This window comes from Orbicella franksi, chromosome 15 (genome assembly GCF_964199315.1).
Source record: "Orbicella franksi chromosome 15, jaOrbFran1.1, whole genome shotgun sequence".
NCBI classification, from domain to species: domain Eukaryota; kingdom Metazoa; phylum Cnidaria; class Anthozoa; order Scleractinia; family Merulinidae; genus Orbicella; species Orbicella franksi.
Window position 1 is genome coordinate 19,240,106 of NC_138159.1, and position 14,288 is coordinate 19,254,393.

At 40.3% G+C, this 14,288-nt stretch overlaps 2 protein-coding genes across 2 annotated transcripts; both read left to right on the forward strand.

Annotated features, from left to right (window-relative positions):
- Positions 1–1,919: 1,919 nt before the first annotated feature.
- On the forward strand, positions 1,920–8,116 carry LOC145469342 (E3 ubiquitin-protein ligase TRIM45-like). The gene has a single exon (XM_081453024.1). It carries the CDS (start codon positions 2,224–2,226, stop codon positions 4,468–4,470), a length of 2,247 nt encoding a protein of 748 aa, XP_081309150.1. The 5' UTR covers positions 1,920–2,223; the 3' UTR covers positions 4,471–8,116.
- A 2,056-nt stretch (positions 8,117–10,172) lies between these two features.
- LOC145469339 (E3 ubiquitin-protein ligase TRIM45-like) lies at positions 10,173–13,787 on the forward strand. Its single transcript, XM_081453021.1, has one exon. The coding sequence runs from the start codon at positions 10,173–10,175 to the stop codon at positions 12,555–12,557; it is 2,385 nt and encodes a 794-aa protein (XP_081309147.1). The 3' UTR covers positions 12,558–13,787.
- Positions 13,788–14,288: the final 501 nt, after the last annotated feature.

Sequence of the window (14,288 nt, forward strand, 5' to 3'; positions counted from 1 at the left end):
CTGATAATTGGTCCTGTATATTGTATTGTTAAAGCGACGTGTGTTCTGGTCTTCTTTTGTCATGTATAAGAACCTTCGTCTTCTAAAAAGTTATCGATTTCTGTCAAGGCTGAATTGCTGACTTAAGAATGAGTATCGTTTCATCTGATCAGTACCGTACGAGGAGCCGTGTCTGTTTCGGTTTCTCTGTCTTGTCTTCAGTGTTTCAATCAGACATTTCCCTTGTTTTCCTGCCAAAGAATAGAATCGCTTGAACAGTGACGTATGACGGTGCTAGTGCCCGTGCTTTAGTAAGGTATTCTTGGGACGCCCCTAAGTTGTGTGTATGAGATAAAGCGCTTTCGTTTGCAACGCCTTAGAATGAAGGATTAATAAAGCTAACCAGATCGTTTGATGCGAGGCTGCTTAATTTTACGTGACATGAGTTTACGTTCTTACTAATTGTCATGGAAGAGTATCTGTCTTCTCCTTATAGCAACAAGACAGAAAAAAGGTTGAACGTATCTAGATAATTGCTAGTAGGACGCAACGAGAAACACTACATTGAAAACATTTGTGCCTTCCTCGATCTTTAATTAAAAATTCTTCACTGCTGATAAGTTGACCGGTACACAAGATCCTTGTCAGACAAAAAATCGCTTTTCTTTCCATCAATAGAATAACTACACGTCTCATGTATATAAGCATGAGGCACTGACGGCCAGAAAGCCCCGGTGCGGGGTGGGGGTAAGGGAGGGGGGGTGTTACGGGAGTCCCATACAAAAATGTCGGGGATGCTCGTCGAAAAATTTGAATAAAAGTTCTAGAGGAGAGCAATCTGGGTGTAACTCTAACTTTGTTTTCAATCCCGACAAAATACCAATTAAAACGAAAATGACAGCGTTAACGTCTTCAGGGTCTTCAAATGCACACTTAGACAGCTAAAACTAATGGGGCTTTTGTCCTGAACACCCTATAAGTGAGAACAGAATCATTGATTTACACCAGCTTCTTAGCGAGACCACGAGCATCAGTCCCCGACTATTTCATTTGGTCGCCTCCTCCCAAGTAGTGAGCTAAACTCCAGATTAAACAGTCCGGGAATAAGCATTGGGCAGTCACTTTTCAAAAATTGACGGGCAAACCCATCCTTCGCTCGCCCCCTCTGACATTTTACTGTTGTAGTGCCTCTCGCCACACAGGAGTGTACCACCATGTTAGAAGAACCTAATGAAAGGTTACGAGGGAAGTAATCTGTGTTGGGCTAGCATCCAATCCGAGGGGAGCCGCAATGCTCTTGGCTGTTTTATACCACGCAAGCCAGGATAAGTTCCAGTTGTGTTGGCCAGTTTGGCTTAAGTGTGACATCACTCCATCGTTAACTAAAAATAGTTCACTATTTCAGTGAGGTCAGCTGTTACAAATCACAGTAGCTCTTAATTTAAACATGCCAGTGATTTTCACCGTTCAAAGAAAAATATCGATATCAAATTTCTCTTTACTGAGTCGCAATATTTCTTTAAATAATTTTGAGAGAATTTGGGTTTTAGTCAAACGTTTGCAACTGTGATGATTGGGTCTTGTATTCCCGTAACGTGTCTTCTTGCATTTGCCAAAAGATGGTAAGGAGAAATGAGGCTTTCATTACAGGCGCAGATGAAACGGAAAGATTATGGAGGAAGGATAAGATGCCATTGCCACATGAAAATTACAGTCCATAACGACATAAGTAGTTTTGATTATAACAGACTGCCAAGAAGCATTTTTCCTCTCGTGAGAGATCGACAAGTGGCGCGCGAGCTAGCTCACGAGGGACGTGTGGCTGGCAGATAATCACGAGTCTTCGCGAGTCCGTAGAGATTGTAAGTTCAAACCATTGGTTGGAGTTCTGCCTGACCAACACCCTAACAAAATGAGCTGTCCATCGTTTGTGCGTGAAAACAACAAATGAAGTCTATTCAGACAGAAAGGAATTGAACTACAGACACCAAAGCACTAATGTTTTGTTCTGCTCAATGTTTTAGTGACATCTGATCAAGGAGCCCCAAGGGTCACATTCTTTGGAATTAGTATGCGAGACAAAATGACAAGGGCTCTTAAAGCGACGTTCCATGATTGGTTTGAACAAGGGAAAAGATTAGCATAATAAACAATCACGATTCCAAGAAGAGCTAAAAAAAGAAAGTAACAAGACTTCATGGTTTCGAGTTGAGTTCCGCGAAAACCTTTGTTTCTGAACACGACATGGATATGAAAACGTTGCTCCATAATCTCCGTGAAGAAGTGTCTTGCTCGGTGTGTTCCGACATATTTACCGATCCAAAACATCTGCCATGCTTACACAGTTTCTGTCTGCATTGCTTGAAACAATGGCATAGGACGAGCAATGGCCGCGACACCATCAGATGCCCAAATTGTCAAGCCGTTAGCAGAGTACCTGAAAGTGGCGATCTGAAAGATCTTCCAACCAGTTTTTATCTGAATGGCTTGATTGATGTAGTGGCAATCAAAGAGTGCAGAAGTAGTCAAGTAAGATGTGGAAACTGCGAGAAGAAAAGCTCCGAGACTTCTTACTGTTTCCAGTGTTGCATATTTTATTGTGAGGAGTGTGTAACAGGCCACAACATCATGCGAAACAATAAAGATCACCGTGTTCTGGCGCTGAAAGACTTTCAAGACAAGGACTATGAGGATGTGCTCAAGCGACCTGTGTTCTGTGCAAAGCAACGGCACGAGAACGAAGAGCTGAAGTTCTTTTGTAAGAACTGTGAAATGACCGTTTGCCAATTTTGTGTTTTGATGGATCATCCTGGTCATGCTTTGGAGCACATAGAAGACGAAGCTGAAAGACAAAAGATTGAAATGAAATCAATGATTGAAACACAGAAGCGTAATTTACAAGCAAAGCTGATTGCTGTTAGTAAACTGAATGAAGACTACGCGAAGATTATACAACGAGGCGAAGAGGTGAAGAGAGACGTTCAGAGGACTGTTGACAATTTAATTGCTAATATTGAAGCGAAGAAGCAAACTATTTTTGCAGCGGTGGAGGACCAAACAGAGAAATCACTGGAAAGTCTAACAACGCAAAAGACCGACATCGAGCATCAAATAGAGGTGATCAAATCAACGTTGGATAAAGCTGATAAAGTTTTGACACGAAGTGCAAACGCTGAAGTCGTTCAAGTGAAAAAGTCATTACAAACAATATTGGAAGGAGTTGATCAAACTACTAAGCCAACTGAGCGTGACCTGAAAGATCTTCCGACGTTGGATTTCGTGCCAAATCAAAAGATGTTGAAAACTGTCAACACCGAAGAAATCGGAACACTGAAAACACTGCAGCAAACTGAAGCTAGTCAATCTGTCGCTGTGGGCAAAGGACTCGAAGAAGGAACTGTTGGAGTTGACGCACAGTTTGTTCTGACCACTAAAAACACAGAGGGAGAGCAGTGTTACAATAAACATGACCGTGTATCGGTAGAGATCAGGGACGAACAAGGACGAGAATGCGCGACGGAAGTGCGAATAAATGACAATAAGGATGGAAGCTACAAAATCAGCTATTCACCCAAAGATCAAGGCAAATACAAAGTGACAGTAAAGGTAAACGGCGAACACATTCTTGATAGTCCTTTTTCTATTGATGTGAAATTATTTCAGTTAAGACCTGTTTTATCTTTTGGAAAAGAAGGTTCGTCTGTTGGAATGTTTATGAATCCCTGGAGGGTGGCAGTGAATGCCAGGGACGAGATAGCTGTAACTGATTTTGGGAACCACAGAGTTCAAATCTTCAAGAGTGATGGAAAATACTTAAGATCGTTTGGTCGGGAAGGTAACAAAGCGGGCGAATTTAAGTATCCTTTGGGAATAACGTTTCATACAAATGGAAATATTTTCGTAGCAGACGACGGTAACCATAGGATCCAGATTTTCAGTGGGGAGGGTGAGTACGTGGGTATGTTTGATGGGCAAGGAAGCCTTGATAGTCAGCTCTCTTATCCTTGGGGTTTATCTGTAGACAGTGATGGAAACATCATTGTTGCTGATAAAGGTAACAACATGATTAAGATCTTTTCTCCTGATGGCAAGTTTCTAATGAAGATAGGTGGGCAGGGTTCTTTTAGTTCTCCTATCCACTGTGTTCAGTGTGATAGATATCTCATAGTGTCAGACTACTGTGAACACTGTATAAAGGTTTTTAATTGTAATGGAGACTTTCAGTACAAGTTTGGAAAGGAGGGTAGCGGGGACGGGGAGTTTAAGTATCCCCGTTGTTTGTCAGTAAACAAGTCAGGACACCTGATAGTCTGTGATTCAGGTAATAATAGAATACAAGTATTTGAACTCAGTGGAAAGTTTGTTGGCAAGTTTGGAACAAAGGGCAGTAATTTAGGAGAATTCATTTGTCCAGTGTCTGTAGCAGTTCTCAGTAATGGCCGAATTGTTGTGTCTGACAAGAATAACCATCGCATCCAGATACTGGAGTGAGCACTGTACTTTATGAAAAAAAAGAGAAACTCTAGGACATTAATTCAAAATTCAAAATTCAAAATTTATTTTAGTTTGCAGTTTTTTTAATATGTGGAATTATTTTCTGTGGTAAAACGTTAGAGATGCAGTGTTCACCCAATTGCTTGTGGTGTGGCTCTGTATCGGTTGAACTGTTCTATAATTGTTTTGGGGTTAGGTGGGACGGGTGGGTGGGTGACAAAAACAAATTTGTGTGTCTTGCAGTTGGATGGGAATAATACGTACATCTCTTAAGTTGTATTGTATGAATTAGTTTGAAGGACAAGAAAAAACGTTTTTTTTTTTTTGTTTACTTTACCAGTGGTTATATTATATAATAGAGTGACTAGCAAAATAAGAAAGTTATAAAACCACTTTATGGATTAATTGTTGTAATAAGAACCTCCACTATAGGGGAAAAGGCTGTTTAGGGGATTTGCCTTTTCTTAATTTAAAGAAGAAACATTTTGTTTCTCAAATTATTACTATACTCTTTGACATTTAATTGTCTTTATGATGTTTTTATAGCAAGTTTGTTTTAGGGAATAGCAGGTTATTGACAGTCAGGTATGTACTGGAAAATATGTAGTACAAAGAACATTGCTTCAATGAACTTACCAAGTGACTAATTGCCTTGACGTTTGTATTTTCCTTATATTCAATAGCAGACGGTATTTGTTAGCTGCAGTGCTACAGTTAAACCCCACTTAACGAATGACCGCTTAATACGGACACCTTGAGCCTTATGGAATTTGATTTTAGTTCCTAGCTCCAAGATTTTCTGTTAGCTTGACCAGCTTAAGACAGACACCTGGATTATAGCAACACTTAGTGTGCTTTTGACGGTGTTTGAGAAAACGGGGTTCGACTGTATCTGTAGGTTAAAATATATGTTTTTAAAGTGTGTATTTTTAGCTTTAGTTTATTGGAACTTTAAAGTTAACTGCTTTAATGATGAAACGTTTTGTAGAAAGAGCTGTTTGCGATGATTAAGAGCAGTAAATAGCTTGATATGAAATAATTGTAAAATCATCTTTTTCTTTGAAAATGTAAATAAACAAAGTGTGAGTTCAAGAAAGTTGCTCTTTGCTTTGAGTTTACTTTTTAGTTTCTTATGTGAAAAAAGAAATTGCTAGAGATCGTAAAGAGAGGTTCATAAATTCTCCAGTACAATGGGCCGAATAAGCCTGTTTAATAAGGTTTTATCGTATTTAACTCTGTTCTTTTGTGACTGCGTTATAAATTGAAAAACCTTGATTTTGTTTTGGAGCTATGAAAACGAAATACATGATAAGTTACGTGGTCATTTGATACATGACTACGTTTCAGCTTCCTGTTAACACGAACCGTGGTCGAACAATAACTTTACCTCTTTGACTGTGTTGAGATACAGAAGAAACACTTCAAAGCAGTTACGTTAACCTTCCCCTCCCTACAAATCTCTTGCACGCTACTCTTGGCGGGTCGGCAAGGCGAGCGAGCACTAGTTTCATATTCTGCAGGGTTTCTTTTTTTCTGGTAGCGCTAAATTCATTGCGTGGAGAACTGGACTCGCGAAAGGAAATCAATGGCAATAGGTTAGATAAACTGGCGCCGTTCTTAAAGCGTTTTATGTTTCTTTCTCTGTACCTCGGTATTGTGCTCCGCCAAGGTTTGTTTTTGGAAGCAATGCTACAATGGTTTTCGTTGTCACGATACTGTCCCACAGGAAGTTAACGCCGAAGAGCCATTTAGGGAAAGGCTAGATACAACAAGCAAGCACCGAGGAAGCGTATGATACTTGTCCAAACGAAAGAGCAATCTGACGGATTTTTCAGTAGAAGCCAAATTAAAACCAAATAATGAAAGAAGAACCCCTGGGAGTCACGCTTCAGTTTAAGTTTGTAGTTTCTAGAGCAAAGAAAGATATTTTTAAGTTTTCTTTCTTGCCACGAACAATCAATGAATAGAACTCTCTTCCTGAGGATATTGTCCCGGAATGCATTGTCCGTAGATAGTTTTAAATCAAAGTGAGTTTTTAATATTCGAATGTATTAGTTTTATTTGGATTTTTTTAATTTTTTAGATATTTTATTATATTATTTTTATTTAGATTTTTTTATTTTTATTTATTTTTATTTTTTTAATATCCCAGTGTATTATTTTTATTTAGATTTTTAAAGCTGGTGTGATATCTCAAGCATTTTACCAAATTAACTAAGTAGAGATGTAGATGTAAAGTGCGTTCCTCAGCTTTCGGCTTCTCTGTCTTCTCTTCAGTGTTTCAATCAGAATGCATACAAGTAAACATTTCCCTTGTTTTCCCGCCAAAGAATAGAATCGCTTGAACAGTGACGTATGACGGCGCTAGTGTCCCTGCTCTAGTATGGTATTGTTGGGACGCCCCTAAGTTGTGTGTATGATATACAGCGCGCTCGTTTGTAAAGCCTTGGAATGAAGGATTATTAAAGCTGACCGGATCGTTTGACTGCTTGGGAGTTTTTCGCGAAATAAGTTTACTTTCTCGCTAAATATCCTGGGAAAGTATTTGTCTTCTCCTCAGAGCCACAAGACTGAAAAAAAAAAAGGGTTGAACGTATCTAGATAATTGCTAGAAGGAGGAAATGAGAAACACTCCATTGAAATCATTTAATTTGTTTCTTTCTCAATCTTTAACTGAAAAGTTCTTTACTGTTGATTAGTTGACCGATACACAAGATCCTTGTCAGACCAAAAAACGCTTTTCATTCCTCCAATAGAATAACTACACGTCACATGTATATAACCATGAGGCACTGACGGTTACCGAGCCCCGAGTTAGGGGGGAGGGGTAGAGGGGAGGCCCATACGAAAAGGTCGGGGATGCTCGTCGGAAAATTTAAATTAAAGTCCAAGAGGAGATCAATCTGGGTGAAACTCTAACTTTATTGTCAGTCCCTACAAGATACCACTTAAAACGAAAATGACAGCATTGACGTCTTGAGGGTCTTCAAGTGCACACTTAGAAAGCTAAAAATAGCTCACTATTTCAGTGAGGTCAGCTGTTACAAACCACAACAGCTCTTAATTCAAACTTGCCACTGATTTTCACCGTCCAAAGAAAACGATTGATATCAAATTTCTCCTGACTGAGCCGCAGTATTTCTTTAAATAATTTTGAGAGAATTTGGGTTTTGGTCAAACCTTTTGAACTGTGATGATTGGGTCTAGTATTTCCATAACGTGTCTTCTTACATTTACCATAAAATGGTAAGGAGAAATTAGGCTTTTATCACAGGCGCAGATGAAACGGAAAGATTTTAGAAGATGGATAAGATGCCTTTGCCATATAAAAATTACAGTCCATAGTGACATAAGTACTTTTGATCATAACAGACTGCCAAGAAGCATTTTTCCTGTCGTGAAACATCGACACCCCATGCCCAACCCTCCTCTTTTACCCGGGCTTGGGATCGGCTGGATGTACCCAGATTAGACTGGATATACCCAGGCAAAGTCAAAAAACAAAAAATTACCAAACTAGACAAGAGAAAACTTGTAGAGAGACTCGCGGTTGAGGCAGAAGAGGCTGCTGGTAGGCAAGATCTAAAGACCCTATATAGAATTAACAAAATGTTAAATAATGGTTTTAAAAACAACGATGTCCCTGTAAGATGGTAATGTTCTTTCGAAAGAAGCAGAAAAGCTGGCATGCTGGAGGGAACATTTTGAAAGCATTCTAAATAGGCCAGAACCTGAACAGGTAGCTGAGATTCCACCGGCAGTAGAGGACTTGGATATCTGCATAGATCCACCTACCATGGAAGAGGTGAAAGCTGTCATCAAAGTGATGAAGAGCGGGAAGGCAGGTGGAGCAGATGGAGTGACTGCAGAAATGCTCAAGGTTGAAGAAACTGAAACACCAGGCCTTTTGACGTGCATATTCAGAGAGATATGGGAGAGCGAGACGATTCCTGAAGCGTGGAAGACCGGACTCTTTGTCAAATTACCCAAAAAGGGTGATTTGGGTGACTGCAACAACTGAAGAGGCATCACTCTGCTCCCCATTACCAGCAAGGTCTTCAGCAAGATCATCCATACAAGACTGGCTGAAACACTGGATGAGTACATCAGGCAGGAACAGGCAGGTTTCCGCCCTGGACGCTCGTGCTCTGACCACATTTTCACCCTAAGGCAAATTCTAGAGCAGAGGAAAGAATGGAATGCTCCCCTGTATGCCAACTTTATTTACTTTGAAGAGGCGTTTGACGGCATTTACCGAGATTCCCTATGGAAGATATTAAGGCACTACGGGATTCTATCAAAGCTGGTAAATGTCATCAAGATGCTTTGCAGTGACTTCAAGTCCCAGGTTATTTGCAACGCAGCGCTTACAGACGCCTTCAGCGTGACCACGGGTGTGAAACAAGGGTGTATTTTCTCCCCCTTTCTATTATTCTTGGGGATCGACTGGGTTTTGAAACAAGTGACTAGTGGTCGAAGGAGAAGGATTAGATGGACATTGACCTTGATTATGCAGAAAAACCTTAAAAGACCTTGATTATGCAGATGATATTGCGTTGCTCGCCCATCGACACCAGGACATGGAGGCAAAGACCAATGCCTCGGCAACTAAAGCAGGGAAATTAGGCCTGAAGATCAACATTAAGAAGACAAGGCATTTGAGGATGAGTGGCAGGACCAATGAATCCATCATGGTGAATGGGGAAGTGGTAGAAGAGGTTGATCACTTTACCTACCTGGGATCTAAGGTGTCCACCAGCGGAGATGGAGAAGAAGAGATCCTAGTCCGGATTTCAAAGGCAAGCCAGGCCTTTGCCTCGCTTCGAGGCACTTGGAGATCCAAGAACATCAGCCAGAACACAAAGATCCGATTTTTCAAAAGCAATGTCTTAAGCATTCTACTGCATGGCGCAGAATCCTGGAAGATGACCAAAACCATCAGCCACAAGCTAGAAGTCTTCCAGAACAAGAGCCTTCGTACGATTCTCCGTATATACTTGCCCCAGACAATCTCAAACTATGAGTTGCGCAGAAGAACAGGAACAGAACCAATCAAACAACAAGTCCGGCGAAAGAGATTGAAATGGATTGGTCATGTGCTGCGCATGCCACCAGCAGCATTACCACGAGTTGCCCTTAGGTGGACTCCTGATGGCCGTAGAAAGAGAGACAGACCGAAAGAAACATGGGGGAGGACAGTGGAGAAAGAGATGAAGGAGAACAGCTGGACATGGGGTCACCTGGAACGACGAGCACCCGACAGAAGACAATGGCGTACTTTGGCCGAGGCCTTATGTGTTTCAAAACACGAAGAGGATTAAGTAAGTAAGTAAGTAAGTAAGTAAGTAAGTAAGTAAGTAAGTAAGTAAGTAAGTAAGTAAGATCGACGCGTGGCGCGCGAACTAGCTCACGAGGGACGCGCGACTCGCAGATAATCGTGAGTCTTCGCGAGTCCGTAGAGATTGTAAGTTCAGTTCCTCCTGACCAACGCACCCCAACAAAATGAGCTGTCCATCTTTTGCGCGTGAGAAAAACAAAGGACATCTATTCAGACAGGAAGGAATTGAAATACAAACTCCAAAGCACTAATGTTTTGTTCTGATCAATGTTTTAGTGACATCTGATCAACCAGCCACATGTGTCACATTCTTAGGAATCAGTATCAGGCAAAATGACAAAGGCTCTTAAAACAACGTTCCATGATTGGTTTGAACAAGGGAAAAGATTGTCATAATAAACAGCCACGATTCCAAGAAGACCTAAAAAAGAAAGTCACAAGAAGTCATTGTTTCGAGTTGAGTTCCGCGAAAACCTTGCTTTACCCGCTTGTTTCTGGACACGACATGGATATCAAAACGTTGCTCCATAATCTCCGTGAAGAAGTGTCTTGCTCGGTGTGTTCCGACATATTTACCGATCCAAAACATCTGCCATGCTTACACAGTTTCTGTCTGCACTGCTTGAAACAATGGCATAGGACGAGTCATTGCTGCGACACCATTAGATGCCCAAATTGTCGAGCCGTTAGCAGAGTACCTGAAAGTGGGGATCTGAAAGATCTTCCAACCAGTTTTTATCTGAATGGCTTGATTGATGTGCTGGTAATCAAAGAGTACAGGAGTAGCCAAGTAAGATGTGGGAACTGCAAGAAGAAAAGCTTCGAGACTTCATACTGTTTCCAGTGTTGCATATTTCACTGTCAAGAGTGCGTCACTGCACACAACATCATGCGAAGCAATAAAGATCACCGTGTTCTGGCGCTGAAAGACTTTCAAGACAAGGACTATGAGGATGTGCTCAAGCGACCTGTGTTCTGTGCAAAGCAACGGCACGAGAAAGAAGAGCTAAAGTACTTTTGTAAGAACTGTGGAACGGCGGTTTGCCAATCTTGTGTTTTGATGGATCATCCTGGTCATGCTTTGGAGCACATAGAAGACGAAGCTGAAAGACGCAAGATTGAAATGAAATCAATGATTGAAACACAGAAGCGTAATTTACAAGCAAAGATAGACGCTGTTAGTAAACTTGACGAAGACTGCGTGAAGATCATACAACGAGGCGAAGAGTTGAAGAGGGACGTTCAGAGGACTGTTGACAATTTAATTGCCAATATTGAAGCGAAGAAGCAAACTATTTTTGCAGCGGTGGAAGACCAAACAAAGAAATCGCTTGAAAGTCTAACAACCCAAAAGATCGAGAACCAAATAGAGGTGATCAAATCATCGTTGGATAAAGCTGATAAAGTTTTGACACGAAGTACAAACGCTGAAGTCGTTCAAGTGAAAAAATCATTAGAAACAATCTTGGAGGGAGTTGATCAAACTACTAAGCCAAATGCGCGTGACCCAAAAGGTCTTCCGATATTGGTTTTCGTGAAAAATCAAAGGATGTTGAAGATTGTCAACACCGAAGAAATTGGAACACTGGGAATACTGAACGAAACTAACGCAAGTCAGTCTGTAGCTGAGGGCAAGGGCATTCAAGAAGGAACTGTTGGAGTTGAAGCACAGTTTGTTCTTACCACAAAAAACGCAGAGGGAGGACAGTGTTACAGTAAACATGATCGTGTAACGGTAGAGATCAGGGACGAAGAAGGACGAGAATGTGCGATGGAAGTGCGAATAAATGACAATAAGGATGGAAACTACAAAATCAGCTATTCACCCAAAGATCAAGGCAAATACAAAGTGACAGTAAAGGTAAACGGCGAACACATTCTTGATAGTCCTTTTTCTATTGAGGTGAAATTATTTCAGTTAAGAGCTGCTTTTTCTTTTGGGAAACAAGGTTCGTCTGTTGGAATGTTTAACAATCCCTGGGGGGTGGCAGTGAATGCCAGGGACGAGATAGCTGTAACTGATTGTGAGAACCACAGAGTTCAAGTCTTTAATAGCGAAGGAAAATGTTTAAGATCTTTTGGTCGGGAAGGTAAGAATCTGGGCGAATTTAAGTTTCCTAGGGGAATAACTTTTCATAAAAATGGAAATATTTTCGTAGCAGACAACGGTAACCATAGGATCCAGATTTTCAGTGGCGAGGGTGAGTACGTGGATATGTTTGGTGGGAAGGGAATCCTTGATAGTCAGCTTTCTAATCCTTGGGGTTTATCTGTAGACAGTGATGGAAATATCATTGTTGCTGATACAGGTAACAAACTGATTAAGATCTTTTCTCCTAATGGTAAGTTTTCAATGAAAATTGGTGGGCAGGGTTCTTTTTCTGATCCTATCCACTGTGTTCAGTGTGATAGATATCTCATTGTGTCAGACAACGGAGCAAATTGCGTAAAGGTTTTCAACTGTAATGGCAACTTTCAGTACAAGTTTGGAAAGCAGGGTGGAGGGGATGGGAAGTTTAAGTATCCCCGTTGTTTGTCAGTAAACAAGTCAGGACACCTGTTGGTCTGTGATTCAGATAATAATAGAATACAAGTATTTCAACTAAATGGAAAGTTTGTTGGCAAGTTTGGAACAAAGGGCAGTAATTTAGGAGAATTAAATTTCCCATCGTCTGTAGCAGTTCTAAGTAATGGCCGGATTGCTGTGTCTGAATGGCATAACAATCGCATTCAGATACTTGAGTGAACACTGTCCTTTACAAACAAAAAGAAAACCGGTAATTATTGGATTATTTTATTTGAAATTCATTTTAGTTTTCAGTTTGTTTAATTTGTGGAATTCTTTTCTGTGACAAAACGTTAGAGATGCAGTATTCACGTAATTGCTTGTGGTTTGGTCCTGTATCGGTTGAACTGTTAAATAATTGTTTTGGGGGGTAGGGGGACGGGTGGGTGAGTGACAAAAACAAATTTGTGTCTCTTGGAGACGGATGGGATGAATAACTACTACATCTCTTGAGTTGTATTGTATGAATTATTTTGGAGGAAAAGAAACCGTTTGTTTGTTTGCTTTACCAGTGGTTATATTATATAATAGAGTGACTAACAAAATAAGAAAGTTATAAAACCACTTTATGGATTAATTGTTGTAATAAGAACCTCCACTATAGGAGAGAAGGCTCTTTAGAGGATTCGCGTTTTTTGTGATTTAAAGAAGAAAATGCTATACTCTTTGACATCTAATTATCTTGATGATGTTTTTATAGCAAGTCTGTTTTAGGGATTAGCAGGTTATTAACCTGCAGATACTGACAGTCGAACCCCGTTTTCTCAGACACCATCAGGATCACATTAAGTGTTGATATAATCCAGGTGTCTGTCTTAACCTGGTCAAGCTAAGAGAAAATGTTGGAGCTAGGAAGTAAAATCACTTTCCGTAACCTCAAGGTGTCCGTATAAAGCAGTCATCCGTAAAGCGGGGTTTAACTGTAGCACTGTAGCTAACAAATACTGTTATTGAGTATAAGGAAAATACAAACTTCAAGGCAAATAGTAACTCAGTAAGTTAATTGAAGCGATGTTCATTGTACTACATATTTTTCAGTACATAGCTGACTGTCAATATATATGTTTTTAAAATTTGTATTTATAGCTTTAGTTTATTGGAACTGTAAAGTTAGCTGCTTTAACCATGAAACGTTTTGTAGAAAGAGCCGTTAGCAATGAAGAACGGTAATCAATAACTTTTGATATGAAATAATCGTAAAATATTCATTTACTGTCACGATGGGAGAAACTGAAATAAAGTGTAAGTTAAATGAAGCTGTAATATTCCTCCACTTATTAGTGTTTCTTAGAAAGCGAATTGTTTTGTTTACCTGTAAGAGCAGAACGAGAGCAATGTTTCCTCTTTACTTGTTTAAGATATTTTTTCTTTTACAACTTCGCTGATAAATCTTTCAAACATTGATTTCACTTTCGGCCCATGGACTCGAGTAAATAACCGGAAGCGACGCCCAAAATCGAGAACGCGCGCGCGGGTTACAACACGCGAGGAAAAGGAAAGAACACCTGCGTTAGGAGGGTTGAGGAACTTCATTTCTTCCTCTGAACACCACTCAATCCCGTGCCATATTATTCTTCAAGCGCGTGCTATGCAGATAATGAAAACGGAGAAACTAACAAACAGTATGTTTATTAATGCATGGATACCTTATAAATGAGCATAACATGAGCCTTGGTTTAATTTCTCCCTTTGTTCTGTTTAGTGGCTTTCTGAAGACCTATCAGTTTCAATACAACTAAGGCACGTTCCCCCTAGAGGACGGTACAAAAGCTTTGAACCGTCATGAGTTAGCGCTGAGTCTGGCAGACTTTACACTCTACTTTTAGACCCCTCCTTGTGTTATTAAAAAAGCCTGGAAATAACAACAAAGATCGGACTATAGTACAGTACAGTGATACAAAGATCAACCAG